This window comes from Labrus bergylta, chromosome 17 (assembly GCF_963930695.1).
Source record: "Labrus bergylta chromosome 17, fLabBer1.1, whole genome shotgun sequence".
Classification (NCBI taxonomy): Eukaryota; Metazoa; Chordata; class Actinopteri; order Labriformes; family Labridae; genus Labrus; species Labrus bergylta.
In genome coordinates, this window is record NC_089211.1 from 23,421,282 (window position 1) to 23,436,146 (window position 14,865).

Sequence of the window (14,865 nt, forward strand, 5' to 3'; positions counted from 1 at the left end):
ACTGCTCAGATATCTTTTAGAGTCAAGACAAGCGCAGAAGGGTTTTGGCTAGTGGAAATGTGTAACCACAAACACACATTAAATTGACAGATTAAAGGTTCCTGAAGATTAAAACGGCCACAGCAGAACAGATTCTTGTGTCAGTTCGAAGCAGACCCTCATCGCTATGGAAATTCAATGAAGCTTTCGTTGTATTTCCTCTCGTCGTTCCTCCTCTAATCTGACAATCAGGTAAAGAACGCTGCAGGAGCCTCATTTGTCAACAGAGCTGTCAATCATGAAGTCACATCCTCTCTTTTTAGCATCAAGTTAAAAAGGAAATTAAACTTAAATTCCTTGTGATTAAAGATCAAGAGTTTATTTGTCTAAGTATCATGAAAGAATTTAGGTATGATGAAAAATTACTTGTCATGTAGTTTGACTTTTGCCCAATAATATATAAGAGGCGGAGCTTATGACCTATACTGCAGCCAGTCAGCAGGGGGAGCTCCAAATGTTTTGGCTTCACATCCAGGGGGCTGCTGTTTCCTCCATCTTTCATACAATTTATGGTCCAGACTGAAATATCAGCAAACACTGAGTGGACTAAAAGAGATTCTGTAGTGATTCATGGTCCTCAGAGGATATTTTTTATGCTTTTATAATTTAAAGATCAAAAGAAAAAGCATATCAACAGACTGTTCTTTTTAGGGATGCCAATAATTTGTTATATTTAGAAATGAGGGACACAACTCCAGAATAAGACCAATGTCATAATGAGTTGTTTTTTTTGGAAATATGAAGCTTAAACATTAGTCCTTATCCGAAGACATTCACTTCTATCAGCCAAACTCTGTAAAACTGTCGCACCTCACCATGCTCGAGTCCAAACCGAGTCACTCTTTCTTTATCTCCCACTGCTGTTATCTCTCTCCCTCCTCTGCAATTCTCTTTGCACAGACAGCCGAGGCACCCGGCTGTGAGCGAGAGAGATGAGCGCAGACAGAGAGAGCATAAAGAGCGCGTAAAAAAAAAAAAAAGAAGAAGAAGATTCCAGCAGCTCGGGACGGTTGCTGAGACAGCAGAGTTTTCAACTGAGTCTGGCTGCGTGTGAGCTGATGTCTTACAGCAGGATATAAACCAACGAGTGGGAGCATATCTCTGTGATTAACAGCCAACAATTAGGGCCCAGCGCACTTCTAGGCAAAATCAGAAGTCATTACGCTCTGCAGGCGGCAAATGGTGTAAGTCTGGGTGTGTGCGACGAAGGCAGGGAGCCGCAGGTTATTTGCTGCTGATGTGCACTTTTCTGCAAACATGTTAACACATTCACAGGAAGCTGAGCAATAAGTTAATCTTCTGCTGCTGCTGCTGCTAAACTGAGCTAAAATGAAAGCATCAGAGAAAGAAACAGAAACGAAGCCACTTCAAGAATGATAGATACACACAAAAATACCGACTCCTGTCTTTAAAAAAGTGCAGAGCGTATAAAACAGATTATGTGATTGGTGCATGTGTGTGAGCTGCACGGCCTCATGTGACGAGGGGTCATAAGAGAGAGCGAGAGAGAGGATGAGAGGCTGCAACAAAAGGAAAAGATGTATTTAAGCTCCCAAGCAGTTTGCAGAACAACAGTGCTGCCCTCTAGTGGTGGATGTGATTCAAATCAATTTTTAATCTTCACTTTCTGTTTGTGACTGGAAAGAAAATCCAATTTGGTAGATTTATTTAGCTTAATGTTTCCTGGAAAGAAGTAGCTTATGAGGGGCTGATTTTAATCCTGTGTACTTTAAATACAGGAACTTTGAGAACAAAAACTCAGCTTGTCCAGGTCATATCCCTTTCTTCCAACTCATTTCCACTTGGTGCATACGGGAAAGAACCCACTGAACTGTGCATGTAAATGTACTGACTGTCTAAATTGCAGAAATACATTGGCAACGTTCTGCAATTTAGATATTGTGCAGAAGTTTGCTTGCAATTTTTGGTGATTATAAATAAAGAGATTAGCCAGTACTGTGTGCCGACTCCTTCTTTTGTTGCCGTGGTTACCAAACAGTTTGAGTTCCAGTAGTATAAAAAACTGAGGTGTTAAATCCTGGTCATGACAAACCCTAAACACAGACACATAACTATTTTGTTTTGTGTACAGAAAGTTACTAAAGTGGAGCACGCCCGGTGTAATATCTCCCCGTGCATGCACACACCGACTCCGTCCCCTCTCCTCACATGGTCTGCAGTCAGTCGTGGATTACCCTCCATGACCCAGACTCCGGTCTCCATGACACAGTTTAAGACACAGACAAACATAACACGTTAGCAGCACATCATGAGACCGCCGACTCTCAGGGTGGAACACAAACAGCAGAAATTGAATCTCCTCCATCTCTCAGATCAGATCATGATATCCTTTCAACTCTGTCATGTGGGGGGGGAAACCTTCCTGAACAGGATTATTTAAGGTCCCCCCGCTCTCACACACAAAAACGGTACTCTGAGCTTCCTCTGAGCGTATGTCGGTCATATTTTTTGCAGCGTGCGGTTGGAGAGAAGTTTCTTAATGACAGGGGGAAGCCTGAGCGGGAGCGGGTCCGGCCCTGAGGGCTTCTGGGTAAACAGGCGGAGCTGGCTGCCATCTGGTTGGATCTACTTCAGAGCAGAGAGCGGGGTTTTAATGCTCACTGCTGATGATCTGATTCCAGAGTCCCATAGCAGAATGTTTAGAAGAAGTTTGGAAACCTGACTGACACCCACAGGATTAAAGGACTGGTCCAAAACATTTCAAAATAATCTAATTTTTGACTTACTTTTAAAGGTGTTAACTTACACAAATAGTTTGGGACAGATTCTGTCTTTCCTCTACTGATGGGGACAAATTCATACTTTGTATGTGCTGCTTACAGCTTGGAGAGAATTCAGCAGCAGGAAAACACTCGCAGTAAAAGTCAGAGTGAAGATGTCAGTGGTTTGTGTTCACACATTCAGCTCATCTTGAAACCATCGGGGAAGTTTCCAGGTGTTTCATATGGTTGGATTTGACATGTTGAACTCACACAGGGTGAGAAAATGTTCAAACAACTCTTCAGAAAACCTGCGGTGGATCAAACTAACAAAAACTTGAAACTCTTTCTCTGAAGCCACTGACTACTTTGTCCATTCTGGGCTACTGTAGAAAACTTGCAGAGGATAAAAAAGGTTACAAAAACACAACGATCATTATTTTCTAACCGTTTATACGCTAATGAAACTTTTATGTGTGTTTGTTCCTTGAGCTTTATCGCCTTTATTATTTAGAAATTTGGAATCACAGGTCGGACTTGAACCCGATCCGCCCGCTTTGAGGACATATCCTCCATACATGGGGCGCAACCTAACTTACCGTATCTGCGCCACAGAACTACTTGTTTTTGTTTCTTTTTTGGGAGGAGAGATTGGAGTATGACATGCAGCAAAGGGCCGAGGTCGGACTCGAACCCACAGCCGCTGCGACAAGGACTACAGCCTCCTTAACTATTTCTCTACTAAAACTGTGCAATCTGTTGAAAACTGGACAATATTTATACATCGAAAGTGCTAATCTATACATGAACCGTGCAATATCTACGCTGTTAATCCATCAGTGTGTATTCATATTTGTAAATATTATTTATATTCTCAATTACCTGCACTTGAACACAGCTTATTACTTATTACTACTTCCTTATTGCTTTCACTTGGTACTTATGCTTATTATATTGCTATTACTATTTTTATTTTATTTGATATTGTGAACTTATCTGTACTTCCTACTGATTTTTGGTGTTATGAGCAACTGCAGCAAACTAATTTCCCCCTGGGATTAATAAAGTATTTCTGAATCTGATTCTGATTCTGATGTGGCGGCACACGACATAACCGCTAGGCTATTTTTTTTCTGCCGCATTAATCACATATATTGGCTCTACTTGTGGTCAAAGGTTCTCGACGGAGGTTATAACAGAAGCCTACTGCATTCATGCAACTGCATTCTCATTTTCATGAGAAAATAAAAATCTGCTCTGTTTTCTGAATGATCCACATCATTATCTCCGAGTTGCACGTGGTCCTCAACATAGTTCTATTCCCTTACATATTTATATGATCCAATGTTGTATTTTCCGCATAAAAACATGTATGCAACATGATTATGTAAAGTCATATGAAGGAGCATCAGAGCAGATTTGATTTTTGCCTCATATGGGGGAGAAAGGGGTTCATCAGTTAAAGATGTTTAAGGTGAGTTCAAGGCCCCTCAACAAACGGTTTCACTTCAGCATCCTGAACGCAGTTGAGTTAGTTTATCTTAAATTAGATGATCAAGCTTCTTCTTTTCTTGGAGACGACCAAACAGACAAATAAACTCTACAGCAGCCTGTGAGGAGAAGCAGAAGTTTCCCACACCGCTCTTACAGAGATTAAGAATCTGAATAAATGCACCTGTGTGACGGACCTCTCCAAATACCCCAAACAAAAAACACACAGAGCGAGCGTGCGGGCAGCACGACAGCAAACATTCAGACACAAACAGGCGAGTCTTCAGGAGAGAAACGTTTAAATAGTCAAAAGAAGAAAAGAAGAAAAAAAGGCTTTTTCGCTCCTGCACTTCGGTGATGTGACTTCATTTGAATCACAAAGAAACAAAAGAGTCTCTCAGAGCCGCCGAGTGAACGCACGGAGAAGAAAAAAGATAAAGCTGCCGGGAAAAAAAAAACCCACACAAGAAAACAACCTCCAAATGCAAAGAGAGGTTTTGTTGTTCTGTACTCTGTTGTTATCCTGATAAGACCACAAACATACTCGACTTTTGACCAGTTACACCCCCCTGTTCCCATGACCCAGTCGCCTTTACTTTTGTGTGCGTGTGTGTGTGTGTGTGTGTGTGTGTGTGTGTGTTTGTTTGATACAGTGAGTGTGTGTCTGGGCCTGTTGAGCCAACAGAATAGTGGAGGGGGGGAGAGAGAAAAGGAAAAGAGAAGGTGACGGCAGAAAGAGAGAAGTGAAGCAGAAGTAAACGTCGCGCTCAGAAAAAGACTCGCTCGCTTTGCTACTTCATTAATCTTGACCTTGCCTTTGACCCATGGAGAATGCAGAGGCGAGCCCGATGCTATGACACCGCCACCACACACACACACACAAAAACACACACACACACACACACACACACACACACACACACACACACACACACACAAACACACACAAACACACACAAACACACACACCAAGGAATGCTGCTTCTGTTATTGTCTTTAAGTGACAAACTCGGGCCAAGGCCTGGCCACAGTTTGAAAAACAAAATAAGAGCCGTGCAAAGCTTTCTCTCTCTCTCTCTCTCTCTCTCTCTCTCGCTCATACACACGCAAACACACACACACACACACACACACACACACACACACACACCCAAACAGCACTTCCGTCCATTCTCTCGCACAGAGAAAGGAAGTGGAGTGGAGCTGGCGCGGCCCCAGCTGTCCAGACAGAAGGCAGCCCTGGCAGGCCCCGGTCTGCTGCCTGTTTCCTCTGAACGCCTTTAAAAGACTCCGAGCTCCCCCATCACTCACTCCATTCACCAGTTCACCAAAAGAGCGGCTCCGAGTGTCCAGAAGCACTTCATGATGGAGTTTTCTAACTGTGCTGGACATGGGAAACACTGCACATCAGAACCTTCCACATACCAAGTGAAAAAAAATGAACTGTCAATTGAAAAAACAGCAGGAGAGGGTCGTCTGATGTCAAAAGTTCAAAAGTTCAAAGTATAAAATCTTAGGCTGAGCCGAGAGTTGAAGATACTAAGGAAGAATATTTTAAGAAAAAAAACAAGAAATAATGAAGGGAAGACTTCTTACAAGAGGAGTTGAAAGTAAAAATTTGAATTTTATGCAATTTAAGATGAGTTCAATGATTGTTCTCATAATATTTTGCCAAAATGACAAAGAAAAAGTTCTAGAAGTTTAATTATATATTAGGGTGAGACAAAGACATATTCATAAAACTCTAAGGCACTTTTCTTTATTGAACAGTAAGTTTGTTGTCATGACTTGAGTCAATATGTGCAAATCTAATTTAGAAAAATCAGAGACGACAAAAACTTGCAAACACCCGCCCCCCTCCCTCGGGTGCCCGGGCCACAGGTTGGCTTTAGCACTGGGGGGTGTGTGTGTGTGTGTGTGTGTGTGTGTGTGTGTGTGTGTGTGTGTGTGTGTGTGTGTGTGTGTGTGTGTGTGTGTGTGTGCATGTCTGACTGTGTGTGTATGTGGAGCTCGTGCTGTGCTGTGCACTGTTTTATGTCGTTGTAGAATCATTATGAATGCACCAAGATGTAATGAAGGTGGAGCTTCATATACCTTTTATATATATATATATATATATATATTTTCTCTAAATGTGTAGTTTAACACAGAATTTTTATCCTGTGAGAGGAGCTACTCACATGTAGTGAAACAACCAGCTGGACTTCATTTTTTTCTATTGATGCAAGAGAAGGCACTGAAGTGTCCTCAACATCAGTCCGTCTCCTTGTTCAGCTCAACGTCGTCATATCTGTCATCACACCAGCTCTCCCAAACGGCAGCATTTTAACAGTGATGCCTCATTATGCTGAGTTATGTCTGCGCTGTCCCGTCCAAATAAACTTGTCAGACAAATAAATAAGTCAGCACAAGCTCAACATTCTGCTATGAAAGCACAACATGTGGGCCGCACTGTTCAAATAGACAGGCTTGTTTTAATGTAGAAATCAAAATTAAACAAGACGACTGAGAGGAGCCAAACTGTACGAAGTGCCAACTTGCACTTTTCCAAAAAGACACTTATTTGGCCGACTAAAAGAAATAATTTAAGATGATATCAAGCGGGATCTTAACTTGAAAATGACACCCAGCAGCAAAGAGGCAAACATGTTGATTAGAAGAGTTCGTAATTAGCTGCTCATACAATACTTGTAGTAATTGGGGGAGGGGTTACCCGAGGGTCTCTTACCTTTGGCCACTTTGGATTGATGAGTCGAGCTTTGATGGCGTCGTCCAGAGCCGTGCTGTACTGACCCAGTCTCAGGTGGGCTGCAGAGCGGTTGCTGTACAGGATGCAGTTTTGTGGGTCGGCGGTCAGAGCCTCGCTGTACAGACGCACGGCCAGAGCAAACTCCCCCTGCTGGCAGGCCTGGTTACTGCGACGCACGCGCTCCAGGAACTCTGCTTTGCTCAGACCGGGCGGTCCGGGTGGATCGGGGGGGCTGGAGGCGGGCGGGCGGTCTGCCTTTTTTAATTTAGGGGCCGAAGGAGGGATGACGGGAGAGGACGAGGAGGAGGAGGAAGAGGGAGGGACGGCGGTCCTGCTGGTGGAGCGAGAACCGAACAGAGAGAACTGAGGAGGAGGAGAAGAGGAGGGGAGGACAAGGAGAGGAGACATCTGTCAATTTATCTGTTCATGAATGGAGCTATAACAAACATTTAAACGGTTCATCAGTGTGAAATGTTTGATATTTATTAATCATTACTGGAAAACTGGAACATCTGGAGACTTTAAAACTCACACTTTTAACTCCTGGATGCTGCAAATTTGAACTATTTCTTTTAACTTTTCATTAACAGTTGTTTGAAAATCTTTAGAGAAAATTAGGAGATTTAAGATGACAATGAAAACTAGGGATGTGCATGTTTAGTCAATGTTTAGTTAAATGTCACCAGTCAGCAGTGGATGTACTGGTCGGTGAAACCCATTAATGCTTCACATTTGTATATGCAGGTACTCGATGCTGGTCTAATTTTATGCTAAGGCTGTAATGCAACAACACACCACTAGACGGGGCTGTAGCTAGACTTCCTGTAGCTCCGGTCAATGGTTCTGCTCTTCCTGCTCTACTACCAGGATCTAAACAAACACAGTGAACAGATTGCATTTTGGAGGAGCAGCACGATTTGGCAGAATTATGATCTTGAAAATTGAGATAACAATGAATGTAGGCTGTTTCAGGTTAAACTGTGACAGAGTCAGAGCAATGTGTAACAATAATAAACACGGGCCTGTGGATGTTAACCAGCAGGGAGGACTGATGGATGACAATGCTAGCAACACTCAGCAAACCTGCAGCTCAGTTTAGACTTTCTTTGAGTGTTTTCTCACCGTCTGAATTTAAATTTCCGTTGAATTAAATTAGTAACAAAGGAAAATTTCTAGTTTTCACTGAGTTGCTGCAGCCGCAAACCACAGCCAGGACACTATTGCGCCTTCAAAGACACTCACTTACAGTTTTTTAGAACTTTGAATCTCTGAATCTGTGTCAAAAGAGATGTGAGCACAGGTTGGGCTACACTTACATTCCGAAATCTTAATCTGTGTGAATGTTTTTCCATGCACACTAATGTTTGACTGTTATTCCTCAAAATGTGGGATTTTTAAAAATATGAATCTTTTAAAATTCTTTTGAATATTCTTAATAAGGTCTCATATCGTAAGTAACATTTTGAGCCAAACATTTTGCAAATGCTGATCTTATTCAGGTTTTACGGGCATCTGTTGAAAAGGTTTTGGGAGTTTTTTTCGGAATCCCTCGTGCCTAAAACAGTTTTGCAAAACTTGCAGGTTCAACATCGAGGTTAAACTAAAGGAGCGACATGACCAAAGTTTGCAAACTGGGACAAAAGTATTCAACTAACTAAGAGATATTTTGTGTTTTAATCAGAGTATCATAGTGCGGCTGAACATTTCGTGCATTTAAATGTTACCAGTGAGAGAGTGCTGTGAGATGAACTGAATGAGAGAAGCCCATAATGATGTTGTTGTTGATTATAAATATGTTTTTACAGACAAAGGAAAAGCTCCTCTGACCGCAGTAACATAAGTCATAAACAAAAACTAATTATTGGGAGGCAGATTCTGCCCAGTCTGACATCGAAGCAGCAGCGGCGGCGGCCTCATTTGCATCAAATCAAACTGCGGTTTCTGGCAAAATGGGACAACCAAACTGCAGCGTGAAGTTTTCTTTTCTGCTCAGCTTGAATTCCTCAGAGACACAGAGAGTGAAAAGGAGGAAAGTTAGACGGAGAATCAGTCAGTCAGACGAGGTTTCTGTTCTCCTCATTCTCCTCAGTCACAGCCGCTGAAGCTCTGTGTAAAAACGTGCTCACTGAGGTTAACTCTCTGCAGCATGAACAGGGAGACGCAGCTCCCTCCCCTCATCTGGTGTTTCCAAATTTGTCTTTTCACCAGAGCGAACACCAAGGCCTTCATTATCCCTCTCTGTTCCCTCCTCTCTCTCTCTCTCTCTCTTACATGTACAAACACACAATCGTTCAAAACACGCTGAAAATATGCAGACTGGAGGGATTCCTGAAACTTTAGCAAAATGCATCGCCAGACAGCTAAGAGGCGAGGAAAGACATGAAGACAGTTTGAAACCGCAGCGATGATTCACTTCAAATAAACTGCAGGAAAACATTCAGAAAACAAGAGTCAGTTTGTCAGTTCGGTCGCTCGTGTGTCACAACAGAACAACACATTAACATTAACATTAAGTACACATTGTGGATGGGAATCACGACGAGTCACGATACGATTTGTGGACCACGATGACATCATGATACAGCGATTCTGAGATATGATAAATAATGACACATCACAATATCTGATTAACTGAAGAACATTAAATGTCCTTTAAAAGGCAAAGTGCAGGATCTCTTTCTTTTCACCGCTGTTTGACTTTTTCCTGTCTTCTTCTTCTTCTTCTTCTTTGGCCAATTCATTTCTTCTGAGCACAGGAGGGTTAAGATAAGAAAAAATGTCAAAGAGTCGCTGGTAGACTAGCAGTTAGTGCGCACGGCCCATGTAAAGAGGCTGTGGTCTTCATGCACGGGTGGCCCAGGTTCAAATCCGACCTGTATCTCGTCTCCCGCATGTCGTTCCCCAATCTCTCTCTCCCCCCGCTTTCTGGCTCAATCTACTGTCCTATCTCCAAAATAGTATGGAATCATATTTGTGCCAAAGAAATCTAACCAACACTTCTCAAATTGCAAACAAAAAGAAGACTTCGAGAGAGATGTAATCTCGGTGAAGTAGGGCTGCACGATATTGGAAAAAAACGACATTTTTTTTCCCCCTGCGATATATATTGTTATATGAAAAAAGAAAACTGAAATTTTAATGACCACCTCTCTCGGCGTCTATGGCACCACTCTGAAACAAAACGGTCAGAAAAGTTTGGCTCCTGCTTCAATTTTAAATGTTAAATTTGAAGCAAAAAAAAAGTAAAACATATTAATTTCAATTAAAATATTTGTGTAATCGTGTAAATAATCGGCCTTTTACTTTTCTTATCATCAGTCCTTTTGTTTACAGCTCCCTTTTATTCTTTCTCACTGGTGTTCCTATTCATCATCATGTTTCACATGTTGCTATGAAACATGAATAATGCGACATAAAGCAGAGCTTGTTTAACACGTAACCAGGGCAGTGGTTGCAGTAATAAACAAAGAGGTCCATATATCATGAGTATGGAGCTGTAAATCTTTAAGCCTATTACTGCTGAACTGGAACATATTTAATGCAGCAGAAGAAGAAAAGTACGGACAGGAGGTCAGGCTGGACTTATGCAATCACACAAATCAGAGCAGGTTGTGTAGGGAACCCGGTCAGCGGCACAGCTGTCACCTTTTCCTCTTTGGCTCAAAAACAACCGAGTGCTGACGAAATGTTGCAAAACATGAATTTAAAGGAAAATTGTTATTTTTTTCGAAAACACCCTATTGTGTTACGCAGGTGCTCTGCCTGAGCGAAGCAAAAACAGGAATCAGAGCAGAAAACGTTCTGACCAAAACAATGAACTGGAACACAAATATGAGGCTTCATGTAGCTGAAGGAAGCTGCAGAACTGGCTCATACTTCACTTCAAGGTTTCATAAATGATCGGTCCTTTGACACTTTTTGATATAATGTTTTTTTTAAAGGGGACATATTATGAAAAATCCCCTTTCTCAGTGTTTTTGAACATATATTTGTGTAACCTGAGTGTCTACCAACCCACAAAATGTGAAATAAACCCATCCAGTCCTTTGTTTGTGGTCTTACAACACAGAGAAAAATGCTCTGTTTATAATGTGCTCTCCTTGTGATGTCATAGTGGGATTCTGGTAAAAAAAAAAAAAAAAATAGATCTCCTCCCCTTAGCACCTCCACCCATGGACTCCACCCCCAGCCTAGAGCAAAACTTTTGCAAAGATCCACTATTTTTATTCTCGCTACAGACGATTGATGTCTACCGGGAAAACTCGGGTGGGGGGAGGGGTCATTGCATTTAAAGAGACACACACACCAAAACGGAGGGTTCTGAGAGAGCTGGTTTATACAGGGTCACAAACCTCCTCTGGTGCTTGATTCATGTTATATTTTGACCAAAGCACAGCACAGATGTTTCATTTAGACCACAGGGGGGCTGTTTGAAAAGGTGAAAAAGGGGGATGATATGTCCTCCTTAAACAATAAAATCTCTTTTATTTTAATGCAGAGTATTGAAAGGTCCCGAAACGTCTTCACCTCTCCCGTCTTTTGCCGCTTTAGATCAGAAGCACAACAAGATGCTGGGACTTGCTGCGTGTGTGAAATCGGCTTCATCAGGATGTGATCTGTTGTGTCACCTGTCTGTGTGGTTCAGTTTCATGTTCCTGCAGCAGCTAAATAAAGGTGCTTTGTTTTACACAGTAGACACATGTAGACAAGTCGACAGCTGCCTGTAGTCGCTCAGTGCAACAAATTTCAGTGAAAGACCGTGATCATCGCTGCAGACGGACGTGATGATTTCTCAAACCTAAATGATAAAAACAGACAAACCAATATACGGGCTGATTAGGGGAAATCATGGGTATATTTGTTGCAGTGTATTAGTGAAAACTTGAGGGTGTTTTTAAAAAAACTTCAAACCGGCTCAGACTCTGAACCCTGGACAGATTTCATATCTCATCTGGCTCAGTAACACCGCAGGATCTCACAGCAGGAGGTGGGAAGTGTTGCTGGGTCATGATGTGACTCATACAAGTATGCAAAAATAAAGTTATCACACGAACACACTAAACAGTGGAGGTAGGAGAGAATAAAATATTATATTGCCTCCAGATTGCAGTGGATTGGAAAGTAGTACAAAGTAGGAAATTCTCAAGGACAAAACTTCAATAAAAGTGCAAATGTGGTGTTTGGTAGGGCGGCCGACAGGTGAAAGAGCTGCTCGATAAAAATGCTTAAACGACTCACATTCAGGAAAACAGTAACTGCAAACATCCACAACTAACTCAACGCTGCAAATACAAACGATACAAAAACACACATATTCAGAACACAACGGCAAATAGACAAACTCTACAAATCCAGCCTTTTCAACAGAAGTGCTCCGGGCCTGCAGGGGCGCTCTGTGGGTTCGTTTATTATTGACGCGGGGGAGAGTGAGGGAGAGACCAGGCACTAAGTGTTTTGTGTAGACGGCAAAGTTGCATCGTTAAAACGACTTCATGTGAGTCATTTCGGCCTCTGCAGAACGCTTGCACCTGTCGGTCACCGTAGTTTAGCGTGTCGGCAACGAGATCAAGTTAAAGGAACGACACTTTTTATTGTCATTTATATTAAAAACACAACATGAATATCCTGCACTAGTGATTCTAAGATTAGGAACACACACACACACACACACACACACACACACACACACACACACACACACACACACACACACACACACACACACACACACACACACACACACACACACACACACACACACACACACACACACACTCCTAGACTCTCCTCTGCGCAGGTCAACATTCCTGGAGAACAGTGACGAAGCTGGGGGTCTGAATACCAGGAGGAGAGGAAACAGTCCCTGAACGCAGCGCTTTGATCTCTAATGTAACTCACACCGAGGGGTTGACGCTACAAGGCGGCAGGACGATTCTTATCACACTGTTTATATGAATGGAGTAGAACATATTAGAGCATCCGTTTGTGTATATTTGTAAGAAGAAAAGGGTTTAAGACGAGAGTTTAAAAAAAAGGTGTTTCTCAGTGTATTGATGTCATAGTCAAGCAAAAATATCAAAATGTGTTTCTTTGAAGGCGATCACGATACAGGAATTGTAAACTTCCACACCAAACAAGCAAAAATCAACAATATCTATACCTGTTCTGTTACCATGGAAACAAAAAGAGCGACATTTGGCTCTCAGTTCTGAGTTATTTCTTGTTTTTTAATTGACAAAAAATTGCAATCAAAAGGTCACTGTAACAAAAAGTTGACAACACATTGTGTGCACTCTGACATTGTGTGGTTTTTTTTTTGCTTTTCCCGATTACTCATCTGTACTCCTTTTTCATTCGACCTCCTTGGATGTGCGATTAAAAACAGATCATGCACTTGAACCAGCCTTTGTTCCTCTTTATCTCATCGAATGCCGTGAGTCAGTCTATTTCTATCTTTCCTGAAAGCTGTTATTATTTTTTACTACTGTTAACCTGAGGATGTGACCTCATACAGTCTGCTGTTGACTTGTCAGGATCATGCACATGACTGGGGGGATTAGAATTGGATTATAAAAACCCTTTTAAACCTTTTTGTCTGAGAGTAACTTAAAACATGTGTCTCTCTTTGTACATAACATACTTTATTTTGATTCTCTTCGTCTTACACTGATTGTCTAAATTGACAATTTATGAATAAATATTTGTATCTATCTGTTTTTTGTACATTTTTAAGTTTTCTTTTGTTATTTAAACTGTGTACCGTGTTCACTTTCTGTTTGCAATCTTTGCTCTTTGCTGCTGTAACACTGCAAATTTCCCCGTTGTGGGATAAATAAAGGATTATCTTAGTTTATCTTATGCGAGAAGCCAAGCAGCTAGATTTGGGTTTATTTATGCAGCTAGTAGGCCTATGATACTTTAAGGTTCAATTCTATGTCATATTTTAACACCATATCTCTGAGGGAAATGTTGTACTGTGTAGGCCTACTTCACTGCGTCTATGTAATAACTTTAGCTGACTAAATGAGAATTAAATCCAATTAACTTGCATAACAAACTGTGATGTTTTATGAATAAGACTTCACAAGTCACCCAGCAGTTATCTATACAAAGTTATATGTTACATAAATACATAAAATGACTCCTACATAAGTCAGCAGCCACTTTAAGTGATGAAGCATCAAAAACTATGATCCTGAAATTTGCATTTTTGCACCTCAATTTGATGCAAAAGAGTGAAATGTGGGACTCAGTATTTTTGACACTGTGGTAGGCTACTGTTACATTAAAAGCTGTAAGTAACCTCTTCCACCACTGGAGCAGCCTGTTGGTCTTTAAAATTACCACAGAGTTTGTAACTTAATGCCAACTAACTTTCCTTCTCGCTTTCCTCAACCTCCTGCAGCGGATTGACGTTTTTTGCTCCAGCTCTAAATAAAACATGCACACCATTGTTTCCCCCCCCCCCCCATTGTGCATGCAGCATTACCTTTTCTTTCCTGGTTCTTTGCTTTTCCATCCTGCTCTCTTCTCTGCTAAATCCGGCGGCTCCAAACTCTCATCCCACACACACACAGCAGTAACAACAGTGAAGGCAGGACTGGTGAAAACTTCTCCAAAACAACACGAGTGGAGCGGAGAAAAGCGGGTTCTGCTGGGTTTACAGTGGCTTCACTTGTCGGTGGATACGGGGAGAGTTTGTGTGCCAAGTAGCGATGCTCCAGAGTTTCTCCTGAGGGAAGTTAATCCAGAGTAACTGCGCCATGTTCCCACAGCCGACCTTCTCCCCATAGCGGAATTTGAGTCCGGTGAGAGGCGGGGATCCGGTCGGAGCTCCCTGGCTGCCTCCCAGCCTTCAGCAAGCGG

At 41.9% G+C, this 14,865-nt stretch overlaps 1 protein-coding gene across 3 annotated transcripts in view; it reads right to left on the reverse strand.

The window, feature by feature from the left end:
- Nucleotides 1–14,863, reverse strand: part of ttc28 (tetratricopeptide repeat domain 28) — a 121,943-nt gene extending 107,080 nt beyond the window's left edge. Inside the window, exons 1-2 of one of the 3 annotated variants that reach the window (XM_065965580.1) lie at nucleotides 14,489–14,863; nucleotides 6,979–7,362 (exon numbers count right to left, since the gene is read on the reverse strand). In XM_065965580.1, coding sequence (XP_065821652.1) covers nucleotides 6,979–7,362; nucleotides 14,489–14,518 — 414 coding nt within the window. In that variant the 5' untranslated portion in view covers nucleotides 14,519–14,863. The remainder of the gene's footprint in view (nucleotides 1–6,978; nucleotides 7,363–14,488) is intronic. The other 2 variants (XM_065965579.1, XM_065965581.1) reach the window with 2 other exon arrangements.
- Between the last annotated feature and the right edge of the window lie 2 nt (nucleotides 14,864–14,865).